Source organism: Lotus japonicus, chromosome 4 (genome assembly GCF_012489685.1).
Source record: "Lotus japonicus ecotype B-129 chromosome 4, LjGifu_v1.2".
NCBI classification, from domain to species: Eukaryota; Viridiplantae; Streptophyta; class Magnoliopsida; order Fabales; family Fabaceae; genus Lotus; species Lotus japonicus.
Window position 1 is genome coordinate 7,686,158 of NC_080044.1, and position 22,260 is coordinate 7,708,417.

Sequence of the window (22,260 nt, forward strand, 5' to 3'; positions counted from 1 at the left end):
ATAGAGAGGATGGACAAATATTAGTGTCGTTTTAATAAGTGGGGGACTCATAATGCTATTTTTTTAGTTTAGGGATGTATTCCGCACAAAAATGATAAGTGGGGGACCAAAAGTGCAATTAAGCCCAAAAATTACATATGTGCAATCTGTGAAAAGTAAAAAAGCTCGTACAAGCTTGAAAATAATTAAGAAATAGTAAGGATTTACGACATTCTAGATGGACACGTCTCTTACAAACAATCTTTTTGAATAATAGATTAGAAATTAGAAATTAGAAATTGAAGGATTCATGAGATTGCAGATGGTAGCACGTATTTCTTATGAGCAATATTTTTTAATAGTAATTAAGATTAAGATATTGTAAAGATCCACAAGCATTCTAGATGGTAGCATCTACTCATCTAGCATGTGTCTCTTACGACCAGCTACCTCCCATTTACATAAAAAAGATATAACTTATTAAAAATAAGTAAATAATGAACAGCGGGTGGATAGCTCACACCAGTGGCGGAACTAGAAAAAATAATATGAGGGGCTAAAATAAAGTATTAAATATAAATTAAAGTTTTTTATTTGGAATGGACTCATATATACACAAAAAAATAATTATTAAATTATATACTCATTAAAGATTTATTATAAGTTATATTAATAATGTTGAAGTTTAATTCATTTTTTTCAAATGTTTCTCTTGAAAAAATATAATTCTTTTAGTTATTAGTTTTTTAGAGACATTTATATATTAATGTTATGCTCTAAGACTATTAGCTTTTTTTAACAAAAAAAAGACTATTAGCTTTCCTCTTGCAATAAAATTATAATAATTAATTGTATAAATTAAAAGTTATTAAGTAATAATAAGTGAAATAGTAGAAAAAATAAGTTTGTCAAAATGAAATGACTTGAAGAGCATTTGAACACGGTACCTCACAGTGAACCAACCACTGGGACAATACACTCAAATAAAAAATATATACATTGTTGCATATATATAACAAGAAATGCGTGACCTTTGAGGGGCTGCAGCCCTCCCCTGTCTCAACGAGGCTCCGCCACTGACTCACACGATTGAGTTAAAAGTAATTATAGGTGAAGGATCAGGGTTCGAATTCTGAGAAGAGATTATTTGTATTAATTTACTAACAAATAATATTTGCATATAAAAAATTAAAAATAACGAACAAAATATTCAAGGAATATTACATTAAAAATCTAGAAAAATCTATCCCTTTTTTAAAAGGATAGAAAATATATTCAAAAATTAAAAAAATACCCATTAATTAATCACACATTTAAAAACGAAAGAACTACGTATAACATTGATTTCTTTGAAAGATACGTAGGATCCAATATCAACCCTGTCAGACACCCAAAATATTAGTTATGTTAGTAAAAATCATATTCACACTTTCTTTAAGAAACTTTCCAAAAATGTTAACGCGCCGGCCATGAGTGACGACAAATGACTATAAAGAGAATTTGAGTATGTTGTGATTCAATTCTCACTTTTTATATTCAATATAATACTATTTACGTTGTCATTTTGATTTCTTTTTTCCTTTTAATTTTCATGTTTCCTTTTAATATTCTACCTTTTGGCATCTTTTCTTCTCAGTTCTTTAATTTTTCTTGAAAAACACATACTGATTTTCATCTGAAATCTGGAATTGATACTTAAAACGTTTTTATTAAAACTCGCAAAGAGGTTAATCCTTACTTATTTTGGGATTCTTATTTATTTACCAAAAATTTGTGTAAACAACACAATTTAATGAGTGGCAGACACCGTGGTTAAAAATGATTGTTTGAACATTTAGGTTAAAAGTTTGATTTCTAGGATACACACTTTTAAGGAGATTTATGATCTTCACACCAACGAATCGAAATTGTGAGAGTAATATTTTAATACGCCATCAAAGATTATACATGTAATACTCACAAGAAAGCAATTCTCGGGACTCATAGTTTTGCATTATGTTGTGTCTTAGGATTTGATTTTTATAATAATAACATAGTCTTTAGGTAAGACAAATTGTATAAATAAAGTAGAAGGGTACTTCAACCCTGAGTTAAATTACAAAGGGGAAAAAGAGAAAGAAAGTACAAGCACAGACAGACAAAGAACAGGGAAAGAACATGAAACAGGGGAACAAAACAGAGCCTAATCTGCCAACAAATACCAGAGCCAGTGTCCAAGACAAGGAGTGAGCAACCCCTCTCAGTCTCTCACCCGTCAAGGGAACATCGAATCTGAAATCCCACAGAAGAGGCTAAGCAAACCAGTCCAATCCCACATCAATGAAATCCGAGGGAGCTAATTAAAGCAAGGCAATGAAGATTGAGGTGTGCGTTTCTTTGGTACATATAGTTGCAGAAAAGGGCACGACTATAATTCTTGAGAACAACACAATGCTCTTATTTATAAGATATATGTGCCCTTATATAGTACTATAATATATACATAGCGATCAAACGCCTGCAAATAAATCAAGTGCATGTGTATTTTCCTTGCGATCAATTGAAAGAAAGTATTGAATGTAATCCCCATAAGTGAATGGTCGATAACGTAGAGGATGTATTTTGTCGTCCACCAACTCTGGTGGCACCTCAATCTTGATACCATCCTTTGGCAATGAAAATAGACCAAATGAGTACCTCTCTTTATCTTCACTCATTGTAACTCTATGGGTAGCTGCATGAATTCTCCCATTGGTCCATGCCTATAAATCAATTATCCTTAATAAGCAACTCATTTTAATGACTTGAATTATAATAAAAAACTTCCAAAAATTCTAGCATACATCCATAAAATAGTTGACTAATCATACACAAAATAATTAGCTAAAAACAATACCTACTCATTAGTTAAAAATTAAAGAAAACATGCATTAATTTTATTTAATTTTTAAAATAATATGTAGTCGGTAGCTATTTTCTAATTAATCATTTATGCATCATACACCAATGTTATATTTATGCACCATGGGACAATGAATTTAAATTGGATTGAAGAGCGCATGTCGTGTGAATAAATGAAAACTCAATTTAACCTCTAAAAGTGTAAGTGTGGAGCAAGTTAGTATCTAGAAATAGGAAATACTCTTACGGTCCCTGACATAGGCGGATTTACCGCCCGGCATACCTGGGCACGTGCCCAGGCTCCATGACCAAAAAAACCTTTTTTGTTTGGGCCGTAGGGGCCTGTTTTGGAAAAAAAAAAAGGGGTAGCTTGGGCAAAAAAAAAACTCTCATTCTTGTTCTCTTTCTCTATCGTTCACCGAAGACGTGGGGCCTGGCCGGGAGAAGGGCTTGTTGATGGAGAAAATTGATGGGTTTGTGGTGGTTAGGGATACCACCGCGCCGTCATGGTGTGCATGAGGTTTGTGATTCTGCACTTCTGGAACATGATTTCCACTTCGTTTGCTTCTGGTTTCACCAACCTTTCCATGGTGGTTTGGTACTGAACTAGAGAAACAGAGAAAGGTTCTTTGCTTTGTGTTCTTACTTGTTATTCTTGCTCTTTCTGTTCTGACTTTGGATTTATCAAATCAATTTATTATGGATGAAAATAGTTGCTTGCTGGAAGGGTGCTGTTCTTTCTTTCCTTTGAATCATTTCCCTTTTTTTTTATTGATGTTTACAATTTCTTTGTTAATTGATTATGATTATTAGGGTGACAAGGTGCTAATTAATATATGGTTGTGTAGCATGCTAGTTTGTTGGGTTGTGACTTTGACAGGGAGAATGGGAACATTGACAATGAGGGAATGGAGAAGGATGTGAATTAGTCTCCAACTAATGTTAAGCATCCTTGCAAATTTCCTTTTTAAAATTTGTTAGGAGGTTAATCTGATTGCTACTGTCTACTGCTTGACATAAGTGCATAAGCTTGAAATGTATCTCATTTTTCATGTTCTTGTGAATGTATCTTTGATGGTTAGCTTGTATTTCAAGTTTTTGCTTTTTTTCATAGTCCCTTTTGGCATCTAAACAAACTTGGTTCTTGTTGAAAGAATTTAATCTGATAAAATAATTATGCTCATTTATATATTTGGAGTTGATTTCACATTAAAGGAATTAAAGCCATTGAGAGTGAATCAGAGATATAGCTTCAGGGATCAACAGTATAATGGTTAATCCTTCATTACACTTCTTAGTTTCTAATTCAAATATATATAATTTTCTTTCATCTGTTTGAGTTGTTCATACGTTAATTATGAACTATTCCCATGTGGTTATGTGTTTCAATCAATAAAATCTCTGTTTTCATTGGTGTACAAACTTGCCCAGGCTCCACAAAATTCTTGGCTCCGCCACTGGTCCCTGATAACATCAAATGTTGGTCAAGTTGCTCCTTACAAGGACTAACTTGATCAACGACCGTAGAGGCAAAATCAACTGAAGTTAATCATTCACTCAAAAGTCAAAACTATATATGGCTATATATGTGAGGAACAAAGGAAGTGCAATATGTTGTACTCTCATATATATATGTACGTACCTTGAGTAGGTCCCCAACAAAAACCGCGAAGCAGTCCTTGGGTATGTTCAATGGAATCCATTTGTTGGTCTTGGTTAGCGCTTGAAGACCCTGAACTTCGTTTGAACATATAATAGTTAAGTTACTTTTGTCGGTGTGGGGCCCCAAGGCATTTTCAACACCTTTGTCATCACTCTTAGGAACTTTATATTTAATCAACCGCAAATTACTAGTGCTCATGTCTTTAAAATCTGAAGTGTATTGCTTTGGAAGGCCATAATCCTCTAGAATCATCTTCTGGATCAGGATACTCAGTTCAAGCATCTTGGAGCTCATGGATTTCATTGTCTCACTATATAACATCCCCATTTGAAAAAACAAAATTCATGAATTTAAGAAAAGAGAGAAACTAAAAGCACATATGCAGCAAGTTAATTAAATCCGTTATTTGACTACTACACCACTCCTCTAGAATTCACTCAAGGTCGTCTAAGAACATTAAAAAAAAAATTAATTAGCACATATGTTTAAGCTTCAAAAAAGTTAGTTTATACTATATTTGTTTAAAGTCTTCGTCAATTATATTTTATTATTTTTTATCATTTTTTTTATCAACATTATTTTTCATCATTTGAAAAAAAAATACATAAATAACTTTGTTTCTCTCTAAAAGGTAATTAGTACCTATTTTTTTATAAGCCAAATTTGAATAGCTACCAAATAGCTATGAGTTAATTGTGATCATAGTAAATTCTTAGTTATTCGGTACCTAATTTACTGTTCATAATTTTACTATCATATTTTTAATTACAAACTTTACTTCACATAGTTATAAATCTTATAATTACAAGTAATAAGCAGAGTACATGTACATTACCCCAACTCGTGTGCTCTAGACAACCCCATTGAATTAATAATGTGTATTTTTCTTATCCACAATGGAAGATTTTATGTTGGAATGAAATAAATGAAATGGAGATGGGATAAGATTTGGTATCCGTGAATCATATGTATGTATGTGTTGTCCCCATTTTTTATCATTTAAGATGGTTTAAGTGAGTGTAGTTTATCTTTCAAAAAACAAAATGATCGTACTTTTATATTATTTTAGAGTTTCATACTACCAACACACTATTTTTAAATACTTTCTTCAACACAATTCATTTGATAGGTAAGTTTATTAAAAGGTCTCTTTCAAAAAAAAAATATTAAAAAGTCAACATATTTCTCTCCCTTCTTAAAATTTGTGTTATAAGTTTTAAAAAAAAATTAACCAACCAGATAAAGTGATATAATAAATGATATGATAAAAGTAATAGAGAAAAAACTGAATGGAAATGAATTGTAAAACAAATTGGAGTATAAACATGTGATAATTTTGTACCAACATCAGCTACAAAATTGATCTCATTATTTAATTTAATTTGCTATGTCCAGTTAATTAAGTTTATTACTTACTCTTATCAAACTCCCTTTAGTCCCTTACTTAAAAAATCAACTCTGAATTGTTAATCTTAACTTAAAATGATAAATACACTTGAGAGGGAGTAATAGAGGACTCTTTTTGTTTGCAAATTCATAACACTAAATCAATAACCATTTAATAAATAAAATTAACTAATAAATAATTGCAAAAGAAGTACCAGAAAGCTTGGTTTCCCTGAGGCCACATGAGGTTAGTGAAGGCCTGAGCAGAATCCTCAAGGTGAGCTTCATCGACCCCAAAGGTTTGAGAGAAGGGTTGTTTCCTAGGGTTCTCACTAGCGTAGCTACTAAAAAGCGTTGGGCTTATGTACTTCCTCTTAGTTTCTTCAGGTAGGTTAAACAAGGTTTGTAAGCACTTAAACATATCTTCCGTTAGAACCTTAGGGATCTCATCAAACTTGAAGAGGAAGCAGCCATGGTTCTCACATACTTCTCTCACTTTCTTGCTCATTTTTTTCCATTCCTCACTCCCTTCCTCTAACTGGTCCCGGGAAAAAACCAGGCATGGGATATTTTCTTCACTTTCACTACCCATTAGTACTTTCTCTCCTTCTCTCTCACTCTTGGTTGCTCTAACCCCTACAAGATTCTACTATATATATAGCAATTAGTCAAAAAATGGCTAGTTGAAAAGAAAGACCAAAGCCTAACAAAAACTAAATTTAGGACAAGGGACAAAGAGATTATGGTCAAACTAGGGCCGTGCATGAAATTCGGAGCCACCCATATCTGACTAACTTGTTTAAATAATTATATTTTCATATCACCTTATTTTTAATGTGTGAAGAGGTGAAAGAAAAGATATGAAGAAATGAGAAAAAAATAAAAATGCGATAATTTGACTGATAGAAAAGAAATAAATAAATAGAAAATGAAGGTAAAAAAAATAAAGGTGTATACGAATCATAATTTCTTAGTTTTTTTTTTTTAAATGTGGGTTTTACTTTTATGTGGTCGAAATCAGGCGTTGAATAATTGTATAGCGTGTGTCAGTATGGCTTCTCAGCAGCCACTTATACTCTTCCAATTTCAACGGTGTATTTATTGTTTTTTCGTAACAAGTGGAAAAAAACGGTGTATGTATTTTTTAATATAGCTTGGGTCATGGACTGGGCGAGCCCCTAGAGGGGCAACGCCCAGCATGTATCCCGTCCTGAGGCGGGGCCCTGGCCTTCAGATGGGCCTTGACCTCGGAGGCCCAATTGGCCCAATAGGTAGTACCCAAACTCTATAAATAGGAGGTAGTTATCAAGTGTAAGGGACTTTTGGCTCATTTATGAAATCATACATGAAATTCAGTAATCTCTCTTCTCTCTCATTCTCTCTCTAGCACAATCTCTCTACCCCTAGGTACTATACCTCTCTTCAATGTTCATTCCAAGAACATTTGGCGCCGTCTGTGGGGACTGTAAACTTTCTACTCCCATTCACGTGGATTGATTGTGCATGAAGTTACCTCTGATTGTGATTAGGCAATTCTCTGGTTTTCTGATTTTGATTCTGTGACTAGTGTTGGTTTTCCGATCGAGTTTGCATCGTTTCTGGTTTGGATGGAGACTCGACGCAGGAGGCAGCATCATTCACCAATGCGACAGCGGATTTCGCCGCCTCGGCGGCCTCATCGTGTGGACCTGGATTCTCCGGTACGAACGACAGGAGTACAGTCGCCTTCTCCTCTTCCATCACCACCACCTCCTCCATCGCCTTCACAGGTGGGATCTCTGGAGCGCTCACCAGAGAATTCACCTGCTCCGGAACAACAGCCGGCGGTGACACAGGAGCAATGGCGCCATTTGATGCGCAGCATTGGCAACATCCAGCAGCGGAATGAGCATCTACAGGCTCAGTTAGATTTCTACCGTCGCGAGCAGCGAGATGATGGAAGCAGAGAAGCAGATTCCGTGGCTGAGTTCCGTCCGTTCTCGGAAGATGTTGAGAGTGTGGCGATTCCGGATAACATGAAAACGTTAGTTCTGGATTCTTACAGCGGAGATTCCGATCCGAAAGATCATCTTCTGTATTTTAATACGAAGATGGTGATAATTGCGGCGTCAGATGCGGTGAAGTGCAGGATGTTTCCATCGACGTTCAAATCGACGGCGATGGCGTGGTTCACAACTTTGCCGCGAGGATCGATTTCAAATTTCAGAGACTTCTCATCCAAGTTTCTAGTGCAATTCTCGGCAAATAAGAATCAGCCGGTGACGATCAATGACCTATACAATATTCGCCAGCAAGAAGGGGAGTCACTGAAAGAGTACATGGCAAGGTACAGCGCGGCGTCGGTAAAGGTAGAGGACGAGGAGCCTCGAGCTTGTGCTTTAGCATTTAAAAACAGTTTGCTGCCGGGAGGGTTGAACAGCAAATTGACACGTAAGCCGGCGCGCTCGATGGAAGAGATGCGTGCTCGTGCCAGCACTTATATTCTCGACGAGGAGGACGACGCTTTCAAAAGAAAGCGCGCGAAGTTGGAAAAGGGTGACTCGTCGCCCAAGCGTGCGAAAAAAGATAGGAGCGGCGAAGATAAGGGGGATGGCAAGCAGCAGAGACCAGGTAAGGGGAAGTCGGTATTCAAACCGACCAAGGAACAGTTGTATCCACGGCGCGATGATTATGAACAACGTCGGCCTTGGCAATCTAAGTCTCATCGCCAGCGGGAGGAAACTGATATGGTGATGAACACAGATTTATCGGATATGCTCCAAGGGGCGAGGGACGCAAATCTAGTTGATGAACCGGAGGCCCCAAAGTATCAGCCACGAGACGCCAATCCCAAGAAGTGGTGTGAGTTCCACCGGTCCGCCGGGCATGATACGGATGACTGTTGGACTTTGCAGCGGGAGATTGATAAGTTGATTCGGGCGGGATATCAAGGAAATCGTCAAGGTCTGTGGCGCAACGGTGGCGATCAAAACAAAGCGCACAAGCGGGAGGAGGAGCGAGCGGACACTAAGGGCAAGAAAAAGCAAGAATCAGCGGCTATCGCCACAAAAGGGGCTGATGACACGTTCGCTCAACACTCAGGCCCGCCCGTCGGGACCATCAACACCATCGCCGGGGGATTTGGCGGCGGTGGCGACACCCATGCGGCGCGTAAGCGCCATGTTCGTACACCCTGACATAACAATCTCGATGGCGGACTTTGAGGGGATAAAGCCTCATAAGGACGACCCGATTGTGGTACAGTTAAGGATGAACAGTTTCAACGTCAGAAGGGTACTCCTGGATCAGGGTAGTTCGGCTGATATTATCTATGGTGATGCATTTGACAAGTTGGGACTAACTGACAATGATCTGACTCCATATGCGGGAACCTTGGTAGGTTTCGCGGGGGAGCAAGTAATGGTGCGGGGATACATTGATCTAGACACAATATTTGGGGAAGATGAGTGTGCCAGGGTTTTGAAGGTAAGGTATCTGGTTCTCCAGGTGGTGGCATCTTACAATGTCATCATTGGGCGAAATACATTGAATCGCCTTTGTGCTGTAATTTCAACAGCCCACTTGGCGGTCAAGTATCCGCTAAGCAGTGGAAAGGTGGGAAAGCTGAAGGTGGACCAGAAGATGGCGAGGGAGTGTTACAATAATTGCCTTAACTTGTATGGCAAGAAGAGTGCGTTGGTTGGTCATAGATGTTATGAAATCGAAGCTTCGGATGAAAATCTTGATCCCCGGGGCGAGGGGCGAGTAAATAGGCCCACGCCAATTGAGGAAACGAAGGCGCTAAAGTTTGGCGATCGCACTTTGAAGATTGGGACCAGACTGACGGAAGAGCAGGAGACGCGCCTGACAAAACTGCTTGGGGAGAACTTAGACTTGTTTGCTTGGAGCTGCAAAGACATGCCTGGAATTGATCCAAACTTCATATGCCATCGGTTAGCATTGAATCCAAGTGTCAAGCCAGTTTCACAACTCAGGAGGCGCTTGGGTGGCGACAAAGGGAAGGCGGTGCAACAGGAAGTCGACAAGTTGCTGGCGGCAGAGTTCATCAGGGAAGTGAAGTATCCGACGTGGTTGGCGAACGTCGTAATGGTGAAGAAGGCGAACGGGAAATGGCGAATGTGTGTAGATTACACAGACTTAAACAAAGCATGTCCAAAAGATTCGTATCCCCTTCCCAGCATCGATAGCCTTGTTGATGGTGCCTCGGGCAACGAACTGCTTAGCTTGATGGATGCTTATTCTGGCTATCATCAAATCCGCATGCACCCGGCAGACGAGGACAAAACGGCTTTTATGACCGCCAGAGTCAATTATTGCTATCGCACCATGCCGTTTGGACTAAAGAACGCTGGGGCGACCCACCAAAGATTGATGGATAGGGTTTTTGCTGGGCAGGTGGGAAGAAACATGGAGGTTTACGTTGATGACATGATTGTTAAATCAGTACGTGGTTTAGACCATCATCAAGATCTGGAGGAAGCATTTGGCGAAATAAGGAAGCACAACATGCGCCTCAACCCGGAGAAATGCTCTTTTGGTGTTCAGGGGGGCAAGTTTTTGGGATTCATGATCACATCCAGAGGAATCGAGATAAACTCAGAAAAATGCAAGGCGATTCAGCAGATGAAAAGCCCTTCTAATGTGAAAGAGGTCCAACGTTTGACGGGGCGAATAGCAGCATTATCTCGGTTTCTTCCCAAGTCTGGTGACAGATCTTTCCCTTTTTTCAAGTGTCTTCGCAAGAATGTCGCATTTGAGTGGACGGCGGAGTGTGAGGAAGCTTTTGTTCGCCTCAAGGAACTCCTATCGTCACCGCCAATCTTGTCGAAACCAATACAGGGACACCCGCTGCATTTGTATTTTGCTGTGAGCGATAGTGCTCTGAGTTCTGTGATGTTGCAGGAGATAGATGGCGAGCATCGAATTGTTTATTTTGTTAGTCACACACTCCAGGGCGCGGAGGTCAGATATCAGAAAATTGAGAAGGCGGCGCTGGCGGTCCTCGTCACCGCCCGGCGGTTGAGACCTTATTTTCAGAGTTTTCCCGTGAAGGTGCGGACGGATTTGCCTTTGAGACAAGTATTACAAAAACCGGATTTATCAGGTAGATTGGTCGCCTGGTCGGTTGAATTGTCAGAGTATGGTTTGCAATATGATAAGCGGGGCGCGGTTGGTGCGCAGTCGCTAGCTGACTTTGTGGTCGAGTTGACTCCAGATCGGTTTGAAAGAGTGGACACTCAGTGGACTCTCTTCGTGGATGGATCCTCCAATAGTAGTGGCAGCGGCGCGGGAGTAACGTTAGAAGGGCCGGGGGAACTAGTGTTGGAGCAATCCCTGAAATTCGAGTTCAAAGCAACGAACAACCAAGCAGAATATGAAGCTCTCATCGCCGGATTGAAGTTGGCGCGGGAAGTGAAGATCGGGAGTTTGTTGATAAGAACGGACTCACAATTGGTGGAGAATCAAGTGAAGGGAACTTTCCAGGTCAAAGATCCTAATCTGATCAAGTACCTTGAGCGGGTACGGTATTTGATGACACTTTTTCAAGAGGTCGTGGTGGAGTACGTTCCTCGGGCAGAAAATCAGCGGGCGGACGCGCTGGCCAAATTGGCGAGCACGCGGAAGCCCGGCAATAACAAAAGTGTGATTCAGGAAACGCTGGCGTACCCAAGCATCGAAGGCGAGCTCATGGCCTGCGTGAACAGAGGGGGAACATGGATGGATCCCATAATATCTATCTTGGCGGGGGACCCGACAGAAGTGGAGCAATGCACGAAGGAACAACGGCGGGAGGCGAGTCACTATACTCTCATTGACGGACACTTGTATCGCCGTGGTTTCTCAACGCCATTGTTGAAATGCGTACCGCCAGAGAAGTACGAAGCGATAATGTCTGAGGTACATGAAGGAGTGTGCGCGAGCCACATCGGGGGAAGGTCTTTGGCTGGCAAGGTGTTGAGGGCGGGTTTTTACTGCCCCACCCTCAGGAAATATTGTATGGACTTCGTGAAGCAGTGCAAGAAATGTCAAGTGTTCGCGGATTTGTCTAAGGCACCGCCAAAAGAGTTGGTAACGATGAGCGCCCCGTGGCCTTTTGCCATGTGGGGTGTGGACTTAGTCGGACCTTTTCCGACCGCCAGGGCACAAATAAAGTTTATATTAGTGGCGGTGGACTACTTCACTAAGTGGATTGAGGCTGAACCCCTGGCCAAGATTACTTCTGCAAAGATAGTCAATTTCTACTGGAAGCGTATTGTTTGCAGGTTCGGGATCCCAAGGGCGATCGTATCTGACAACGGGACCCAGTTTTCAAGCAGCCAAACAAGGGAGTTCTGCAGGGAAATGGGCATACAGATGAGGTTCGCCTCTGTTGAGCATCCGCAGACGAACGGGCAGGTGGAATCTGCAAACAGGGTAATCCTGCGAGGACTAAGACGACGGCTTGCGGAGGCTAAGGGAGCTTGGTTGGATGAACTTCCGGTGGTGCTGTGGTCGTACAACACCACCGAGCAATCTACTACAAGGGAAACCCCCTTTAGAATGACCTATGGGGTAGACGCCATGTTGCCGGTGGAGATTGACAACTTTACATGGCGGACTCAACCAGGTTTTGAAGGGGAAAATCAGGCCAACATGGCGATGGAGCTGGACCTTTTGTCGGAAACGCGCGACGAGGCGCACATTCGGGAAACAGCGATGAAGCAGCGCGTGGCGGCAAAGTTCAACAGCAGGGTTCGCATCCGGGATATGCAGGTCGGCGACCTTGTCCTCAAGTGGCGATCGGGAGCCCCGGGGAACAAGCTTACTCCCAACTGGGAAGGGCCCTACCGCATTATTAAAGTTCTTGGTAATGGGGCCTATCACTTAGAAGAGCTGGATGGAAGGCGGTTACCTCGATCGTTCAATGGTTTGAGCTTGCGCTACTTTTATAGTTGATCGCAGGCGAGAAAGTGAACAAGGCGGAATCGCCGGAGCCAGATATCTTTAAGATTTTCCGAAGTGTTTTCAAATTCTCCAATGTATTGCAATAACAAGGCGTGCTCTTTTTCTCCGAAAGGAGTTTTTTAATGAGGCGCTCCATCAATAAAATAAAACGAAAATTCACGAAATTCGTGTCCAAAAATTCCAGGGATTCCCTGACGATCGGAATTGCCGATCGACATAAAGAATTACGGCGATCACTAAGTGGGACAAGCTTGATCCCCAAAGGGGCTTGCTGGAACCCTGAAGGTTGTGGCGATTCCACAAATGGCCTTTGACGCCTGGGAATCACCCACCGGAAAGTCTGACGTGATCGCCGGTCCCGTAAACGATGTGCTGGGTAAGTCTCGCCAGAATACGACGAGCGCCGTTAGCTAGGCAAAAGTCTTGGGACCCCCAAATGGCCATTGGGATCCAAGCATTGTAAGCCCCGAGCGGGCAAAGCCCCGGGCGAAGTCCTCGAGAATGGAGGCCGTTTCTTCCTATTGGGGAAAACGTCTAAAGTCTTGGTGGTGGAATACCAAGCAACAAGTCCTAGTTAAAATTAAGGCACGAAATCGTTAGGCGTAATTCAATCATATGACGCGTGAAAAATAGCGCAAGATATAAGGTCGGCGAATGAATAAGGTGGAAGGCGAGTGCTTGGTCACTCAGGATGTTGAGTATTTTACTACTCTGGCGTGTTGAGGGGTTAAACTATGAAACTTATTCTTGAATTTTTTAAGCCATAAGAAGGCGGCGACTAAAAAATGTACGGCGGAAGCATTCCAACATGATTTACAAAATATCCAACGGCGATATAAAAAGCTATGGCGAAGGGTTGCTTAAACATAGACGAATGGCGGAAAAGTACACTACAAGGTGATAGTAAAAGCTAAAGTAATGTTAAAATTACATTATTCATTGTTTTCTTTCTCATGTTCTTCTTCTTCCTCTTCTTCTTCAGTCGCTGTCCAGAGGTGTTGGTCAATCAGGGGAGGATCGTCGGGACCAACCAGTCCTTCGGCGGTTATTTCTTTCATTACTCCCATGGCGCTAAAGTCAAAGTTCGGGTACAAATGTTGGGCCTGATCTTTGGCGAGGTAGAAACCGCGCTCGCGGTTGTCAAGGGCGATGTCAGCGGCTTGTTCCCTCGCCTCAGTGGCTTTGGCCTTCTCCGTCGCCAGCTCGTCCTCTAGTCTTTTGATCTTTGCCAGTTGGGAAGCAATCTCAGCATCTTTCGTGGCGAGGGCCTCGGCATGAGTTTCGGTCGCTTTCTTGATCTCCTCGGACGTAGCCTGCATCACCGCCTCCATGTCAGACTTCGCCAAGGCCAAGGACTCCGCAGACTTTTTCTCTTGCTCCGCCAACGCCTTCTTCACTAACTCCAGCTCAGCGCGCAGTATGGCAAGCTCTGACTCCTTAGCAATCAGCGCCTCGCCTCGGGCGATCAAGTCCTTCTCAGCTTGCTCTTTTTCCTTTTTGCAAGCTTGAAGGCTTGCATCAAGCTCATCTGCTTCTTCCTTCATCAGCGCCAGCTGATCCTCCAGCTCGCCGATTTTAATCCCCGCCGTGCCAATCATCTTGTCGGCATAGACTTTGTCTTTTCCTGCCTGCGTCACCAGTTTGTCGAAACGCTTTTCCCAAGCAGCGGCGGCTTCTTGATGCTTAGCACTTTCGGCCTTCAACCGCTCAGCTTCAACGGTGGCGGCATTGAACTTCTCAAATGCGTGAGCAAAGATGCACCCAGCGCGTAAGAGGCAAGCAAGAGTCTCCTCCTTGGTGTCATTAAGGCCCCGACTCAAAACTTCTTTTTCTATGACGTCACGGTTAAGACCAGCAAGTAAGAATTCTGAGGGTTCAATGGCATTGGGGAGCATATTATAATAGCTTGAAGAACTGACCTCGGGAGCAGGGGCTTGTTCAATTTGAGCCGCTTCAGAGGTAGTGGCAGCGCCAGGACAAGATTTTTCCCCTTGATGAGGCGGGGAAGGCATGGAGCCCGCATCATGTGTTGAGGGCGGGCTAGGAGGCGCATCTTGGCGAGGGGGAGACTTCGGGGTTTCATTTTCTTTTTCCTTCTCTCCAATAGGAGTGTCGGAAGACGCAGCAGCTTTTGTGGCGTTGACGCCGGCGGAGGCGGCTGTGGCGCCAACAGAGGACTCAGCGGCAACAGCAGCGGTCGCACCGGCGGTGGCAGGAGTAGAAGCTGGTACGGTGGTTGGCTCGATAGCCGCGACGACGGAGGCTTCAGTGACATTTTTGCCTTTAGGCGCAGCAGCAGTGGTGGGCTGAGCGCCAGGGTTGGATGTGCCGGCGCCGGAGGAGGCTTTGACCAATCTTCTCCTCTTGGGAGCTTTGGTGCTCTCGGCTTGGTTCTCAGCACCGCCCCGTTTTTTCGCGTCGCCCTCAGTGTTGAATTTTGGGGAAAAGCGAGCCATTCTCCTCTCGCGGGCCTTCAGGAGCTCGGCGTTCGTGAAATTCATGTCTTCTGTAACAATAAAAAATACGGTCAGTGACAACATAGGAGACGAGAAAGGAAATGTCAATAATAAAAGTGAGCTATGGGCAACCTAAGTATTTGGGAGTTCTTGAGAGGTCAGCGCCCTCAAGGACTGTTGTGCAGTCAAGGATGGGAAGTGGGGCAAGGAGATTAAGAAAGGCTTTGTCGTTGGCGGACAAAGATTCCTCTGAAGGATCGGTGATCCCATTGGGCTTCTCCGTCCAGTAAAGAGGAAAAAGGGCGGTCCCGTCTCTAAGGGTGAATGCCTCTGGGTAGGCGGGATGAACCGCCACACGGAAGTACTTCCGTGCGAAGGAGGACTTCGCGTTACTTTTGTGGGGATGCAAGCACTTCCGGCCGGCTCGGGCCTTCAAGGAAATCCATCCTTTGTTTTTGATGGACTTGGGGTCGACGTCGTAGAGGTAGAAGAAACTGGTGGGGGATGGGGCGATGCCGACAGCGGCGCTTAAGATTTCAAAACATCGAATGAAGGCCCAGGCGTTAGGGTGGAGTTGGCAGGGAGCCGCGTTGATGTCGCGGAGGACGGTTTGGACAAAGGGCGAGAAAGGAAGCCTGATTCCAAGCTCGCTAAACATGTATTCATACGCAAAGAAAAAATGGGATCTCTTTACGTCGCCGTCTGGCTTATGAAGCCAGGGGCGGTCCCCAGGACTGCAAATCCAGATCCTGAGTTTCGCGCTAAACTCATCGTCATTCGACAAACCACCCAGGGAGTTCACGAACTGCACGATGAGATCGCTGTTCTGGAAAATAGAAGGTTGGTCTATAGCCTCATGAGTGGGGGCTATTTGGACTGGAAGGGGCAGAGTGGCGTAGGTTTTTAGTCGGTAAGGTGGGATCTCCGGGGCCTCTAAACGGAGGCCGCCGGCGGCGGTGGCATCAGGGTCGCTTCCGGAGGAAGAAGAGGAGTGGTTAGGGGAGGTAGGGCTTGAAGCCATTTTTAGAAGACAGTGAGGTGAAAGAAAGGAAAAGATGAGTATGTGTGTGATGCAAAGATAAGGACAGTGGGACTCACCGGAGTAGGATGTGAAGAGTGGGTAGCGGAAAGGGTGATAAGCGACGGCTCCGGAGCGGAAGTGGGCAGAGGGAGTTTGGTGCGATTAGGGAAGTAAAGAGGGGTCTCGGAAAGGGATGACTGTGGGGAAGAAGGGTTTTTATAGGGGAAGGGGAGAAGCTGGAAGGGTGACGCGTGTTGGACGCGTGTGGAAGGTTGGAAGTCATGATGGTTTTGGGGAGGTGGGTCGCGTGCAATGGGGAGTTACTGCGCACGATGGGACGGTTATGAAAGGTGAAGTGACGGTTCCGGAGAAAGAGGGAAATTGATGTAACCGACACATCACGTGGGGCAGCCACGTGAGGCGGATAGAGATTTGAAAGGGTTTTAAAATAAGGGAAAGCGCGAAAAGCCTCGCCACTATAAAGATCAAACATTATCGCCTGACGGGTGACACCAACAACAAAGTTCAGTCGCTCGCCGGGGTTACCGCCAGTCAATGATTGAATGATCAGCACATGACCTATGCCTGCCACCTTTCCCGCCAGCGAACGATCATACACCTGCTCCAACTTATCGCCAATACGAAGTAATCGTTCTCGCCGCTTGTGGACTAGTGGACTTGCCAGCTCGGGTTGCTCGTCAAGTCAGTGGACTGGGTAACTGAAAATGCAAGTTTCCTTTTGCTCACGCCATGTTGGCGATATAGTTTACTTCTCTTTTCTCAAGCCATGTTGGCAGTGCAGATTCCGGTGTACTGTAAGACATATGTAAAAGCATTTAAAAGACACCCTTAGCTCTCGTACCTCGAGCTCGGTGTCTTGTGGACTAGTGGACTGGGCGAGCCCCTAGAGGGGCAACGCCCAGCATGTATCCCGCCCTGAGGCGGGGCCCTGGCCTTCAGATGGGCCTTGACCTCGGAGGCCCAATTGGCCCAATAGGTAGTACCCAAGCTCTATAAATAGGAGGTAGTTATCAAGTGTAAGGGACTTTTGGCTCATTTATGAAATCATACATGAAATTCAGTAATCTCTCTTCTCTCTCATTCTCTCTCTAGCACAATCTCTCTACCCCTAGGTACTATACCTCTCTTCAATGTTCATTCCAAGAACAGGTCAATACTCCAGGTTATACATTATGCACCCCTTTTTAGTGGTGCAACCTTGCACCACTATACCAATTGTCCATTTTACCCCTGTTAAAAAAATTATTTTATAAAAAGAAAAAAATATTGGTATTACCGGGTGGATTTTGATGGATTAATTTTTTGAACAGGGATAAAATGGACAATTAACATAGTGGTGCAAGGTTACACCACTAAAAAGTGGTGCATATTAGGTGGACCCTTTTTTAATATTAAATTTAAAAATGACAAAAGCAAAATACAATTATTAAGTAGTGAAGGCTGAAGGGACACATCTCTCGCTGTCTCTCCACCTTCCCATGGGCATACCCACGTGGGGTAATGATATATACACACCTCTTTTTTTATACATTTCATTTCCACCTATTTTTATTTCTATCTCTCTCCTCTTATCATCTATCACATCTTATACTTTTTCACTCTTACTTTTTCTTTTCTTCCTATCTCTCTCTTCCTCCACCTCATTCCACCTCATTTTGAGGTGTGAATAAATAATTATTGCCCACGTGGTGGTCTCCACGGAATAAAATTTCAATATCCAAATCTTTTTCACGTTGACAAAAAATATAGGGTCTAACTTTTTCAATTTTATTTTTGTTTAAACCAAATTTTTCATGGTCATTCAAACAACCCTCTTTAATTAATTGGTAACTTGTGGAAAGAAATTGCCGATCCGTTATTTTTTTAATGCTTGATGGGGTAAAAATTTGCCATTAACTCAGACTCGTGAACCAAACAATATTTATGCTAGCTAAGTTATTCTTAATATGGTAATTAGAAACGTGTAAGTAGCCAGTAAATTAAAATGCAAGCATATTGTAGGAATTTAGGAATTGAAACGCTAAAAAAAAGTTGAATAGTGTTGGTCAAAAGCCGATAAGAAAGGGCAACAACCGGCACAATGGCTGAGCTAGCGTCGATGGAGTATCGATGTCGGAGCAGATGTTAAGGGTCGAAACCAACTTGTATGGTCGGCTCCGAAGCTGACTTTAACATTTAGAATTAGCCTGGCAATGTGTGCGCTAAAGTGACTGACGCTACTCTGCCGAAGTTAGCGTCAATTGTATAGGTCGACTTTATTTTTTTACGAATTAACGTTGCCGATAGCCGACTCTGATGAAATTTAATAAAATAAAGAGTAAAATGCACTCACCCCCCTCAAGGTTTGCAAGAATGACACTCCACCTCATTCTTGTTTTAAATCTATACTTCACCCCACCTCTCTCTAACAACTTAACACCATCTAAAAAGATGCTAACGGAATATTCTTTTCCTGGTAAGAATAATAATAATAATTAAAAACTAATAAGTAAAATAACAAAATCATTTTTTTATTTTTTATTTAGAGTAACAAAACTTTTCAGCAATACATATAATTTTTTATTTAGAGTAACAAAAATTTTCAGCAATAAATATAAAGAACTTCAAATTAACTAGTAAAAATATTTTTAAAATGGTAAAATTCATTAGTTAAAAAATATAACTTATTTAGAACCAAAATATTATTCTCTTTTTAACTCAATTAATTATTTTACATATTTAATAAAAATTAAAATAAAAATCATTTTTATTTGTTTATTTAGAGAATTTAAATACTATAAAAAAATTATCAATAAATATATAGAAATTTCAAATTAATTTATATTGAAAATATTTTTGTACTATTTTATGAATATATATTTTTGTATTATTTTGCTCTAAATAAGTTATGTTTTACAGCAATAGATGCACTGGATTTCGAAGTTACTATAATAAAGAAAATATCCCGAAGAAAAAAAAAAGTTTGCAGACCCTATTAGACACTAGAGAATTTTTTTTCATTATCCCAAATGTTACTATTTTTTTGTTTGAACATTCTCCCATACATGGATTATAGTTTATGAAGATCATTACCGATTGTTGAGTTAACTATGATTAACAAAAGAGTCTAATATAATAATGGCAATATTTATAATTTGAAGATTAATTAAGATTAATTTATGGCTAGTCATATTTATTCTCAAAATCTGAAAAGTTTGGGACTATTCCATACATTTCACCCTTAATTTAAACTATAACAAAAATAAAATTTTTTCACTTTTTTAACGAATGAACTATAAGTTAATTTGAAGTTCCTTTGTTGAAAAGTTTTGTGACTCTAAATAAAAAAATAAAAAAGTGATTTTTTTTTTATTTTACTTATTAGTTTTTAATTATTATTATGAGGAAAAGAATATTCCGTTAGCATATTTTTAGATGGTGTTAACATGTTAGATGGAGGTGGGGTGGAGTGTAGATTTAAAAGAAGAATGGGGTGGAGTGTCATTCTGACAAACCTTGAAGGGGGTGAGTGTATTTTACTCTAAAATAAAATAATCGAAGCATATAATGTTATGTTAACATTATATAATGATGTTATTTCATCTTTTTAAATAATTCATTCATATTTTTACAATAGGGTTTATACATCAATACCAACTTTTACATAATTTTTATATACTGCTTCTCACTTTTACATACCGGAGAATATTTTAGAGTTTTTATAATTTACATACAATACATCCAAACAAGAGAATACTATAATTTCTATATAGTGCTTCCCACTTTTGCGTATAATCAGTCAAACACAGTAAAGGAGCAACACCAGGGCTGGTCCCGACATTTTGGAGGCCCTGGGCAAATAATAAAAATGGACCCCTAATAATTTTAACGTTCGAAATTTCATAATTAACATACACAGTTACTAACCACTAGACCAGCTCAAGTCATTAATAACATCTTGAACATTAATTATTATAACTAAATTTTATTTTAGGGGAAAGTTTAATGTAAATTTTTTTTGGGGCCCCTTCTTTTTGGAGGCCCTGGGTTGTGGGTCTGCTTGCACAAGCTCAGGGCCGGCCCTGAGCAACACAATGCTAACTGTCATAACATTGAGACTGTCTCTTGCCATATATTGTGTGACGCCATTCAACGGAATGTCCCTTTCTATGTAGTGCGAGTACATTTCTCTTTGGGAGTTCTTTGATTATACTTAAACATACAAATTCATAATCCCGCCAATACCTAGCAAAATAAAACTCAAATAAATTGGTATTCATAATGTATCAAAATTGTTTTACAATCTCACAAAATAAATCAGTTTACAATCTACAATATAGAAAGTTCATAAGCAATTTACAATCCACAAAACAAATAAATTAAACATTTATAAACGTGCTTGTACCAAATCACCCTTATCCTGAATTTTACTTTGGCAAACCCTAATAGATAGATCTATTAGAGAGAGACACAACCTAGCAAAATATAATTAAAAATGGTTAGGAAATTAAAACACAAAAATAAGATAGATAACAAGTAAGATCAAATCCGGTACAATGCAGTGCATACAGTAACAGTACGGTAATGGGGTGAGGCGGGAACGCAACAATGGTATGGTGGGGGTGAGGCCACCAAAGAGGGAGAGGCCGAGAAAGTAGGTTTTGGTGGCCAAGCGAGAGGGTAAGGGTGGTGAAGGAGGATGGACACGATCAGAACAGGGCGATGAAGGGAGGCGAAAGAGATGATGACAAGGGACAGGGACGAGTCATGGCAGCGGAGGAGGGTGTGTGGACAGGGCTGTGTATAAATGTTTTGAGGCCTAAGGCAGAAACGATAAAGTGATTTTATTTTGACACTATTTTAAAACCTTAATATATAATGTAAATTATAAATTATTTTATATTAATATTCTAGTTTTTTTAAGCTGCAAAATCATTTACTTACAATCAAGCAATTCTAACATTTCACTTTCAATAGATAAGATAACTAATTCATTCAATCTATCTTGTAATATCGTTGACCTCAGATATAATTTAAACTAACATTTATGAGTTTACACAAATTCAAATTGAGAATGTAAAAATAACAAAATTTATATTTATTAGGATTTTAGAAAATGTAAATTTGCTAATGCAAAACACTACTACAAATAACTGCTAAAGCTACACTTCTCAGTTCCTATATTGCGATTAATATGACATAATTTTTCATTGTTTCACTATCTCTCTCAAGTCCTAATATAATATATTATATGAATATTATTCTTTGTGGGGCCAAAGACAATTGAGGGGCCTAAGGCAATTGCTAGGCCTTTACACTGCCTTGTGTGTGGAGGAGCAACGTTAAGGGAATATGTTCCTTGGTTTATTTTTTGATGTTTTAAGAGGCTGATATTTTTGAATTATGATAAAAAAAAAGTTACAAATTAGATATTGAACCTCGTTGGAAAAATAATTTGCAGTTACATTAAAAAAAACAAGTACGGATATGGATATCCGCGTGCACCTGCGGTATCCTTACCCGTTTAATATCTGTTAAATGGATCCCTGTTTGGCACGAAAAGGGCACAAGCACAGGTAGATTGTTCGCGGGTAGCAGGGCAGGTACAGGTGTAGATACCCGACTGTTGCCATCCCTATTTATAACTTACATCCCCATTAGGGAAGTTCATACTTATAACTTAAAAGTTATTTTTCTTTCTTAGATAATTAGATGTTAGCTCATGGATGAAGCGGGAGGAACAAGGTTACCATTTGTGCTTGGATATTCATATTGAGCATGGCCCAGCCTCCTCTTTGCGTGCTTCTTGGTTTCTACGATCAGAGGGCTTTCTTTCGCTCGCCGTCGATGGAGCTTTCAGCCTTGCTCACAATCGTATGAGGATGGGATGGGTCATTCGGGGTTCCAAGATGGCCACCCATTTCTAGCTG

The 22,260-nt window shown here is 41.0% G+C and overlaps 1 protein-coding gene across 1 annotated transcript; it reads right to left on the reverse strand.

Annotated features, from left to right (window-relative positions):
• Positions 1-2,017: 2,017 nt before the first annotated feature.
• Positions 2,018-6,549, reverse strand: LOC130710961 (probable 2-oxoglutarate-dependent dioxygenase AOP1). The gene is made up of 3 exons (XM_057560369.1): positions 6,124-6,549; positions 4,502-4,832; positions 2,018-2,720 (listed from the first exon to the last, which is right to left on the reverse strand). Exons 1-3 carry the CDS (start codon positions 6,498-6,500, stop codon positions 2,469-2,471), a joined length of 960 nt encoding a protein of 319 aa, XP_057416352.1. The 5' UTR covers positions 6,501-6,549; the 3' UTR covers positions 2,018-2,468.
• Between the last annotated feature and the right edge of the window lie 15,711 nt (positions 6,550-22,260).

Coding starts and splice junctions, on each gene's coding strand:
- LOC130710961 (XM_057560369.1), bottom strand. CDS start 6,500: ATGGGTAGTGAAAGTGAAGAAAATATCCCATGCCTGGTTTTTTCCCGG. Junction 4,833..6,123: donor CAGGGAAACCAAGCTTTCTG/GTACTTCTTTTG, acceptor GATGTTATATAG/TGAGACAATGAAATCCATGA. Junction 2,721..4,501: donor TTGTTGGGGACCTACTCAAG/GTACGTACATAT, acceptor ATTGATTTATAG/GCATGGACCAATGGGAGAAT.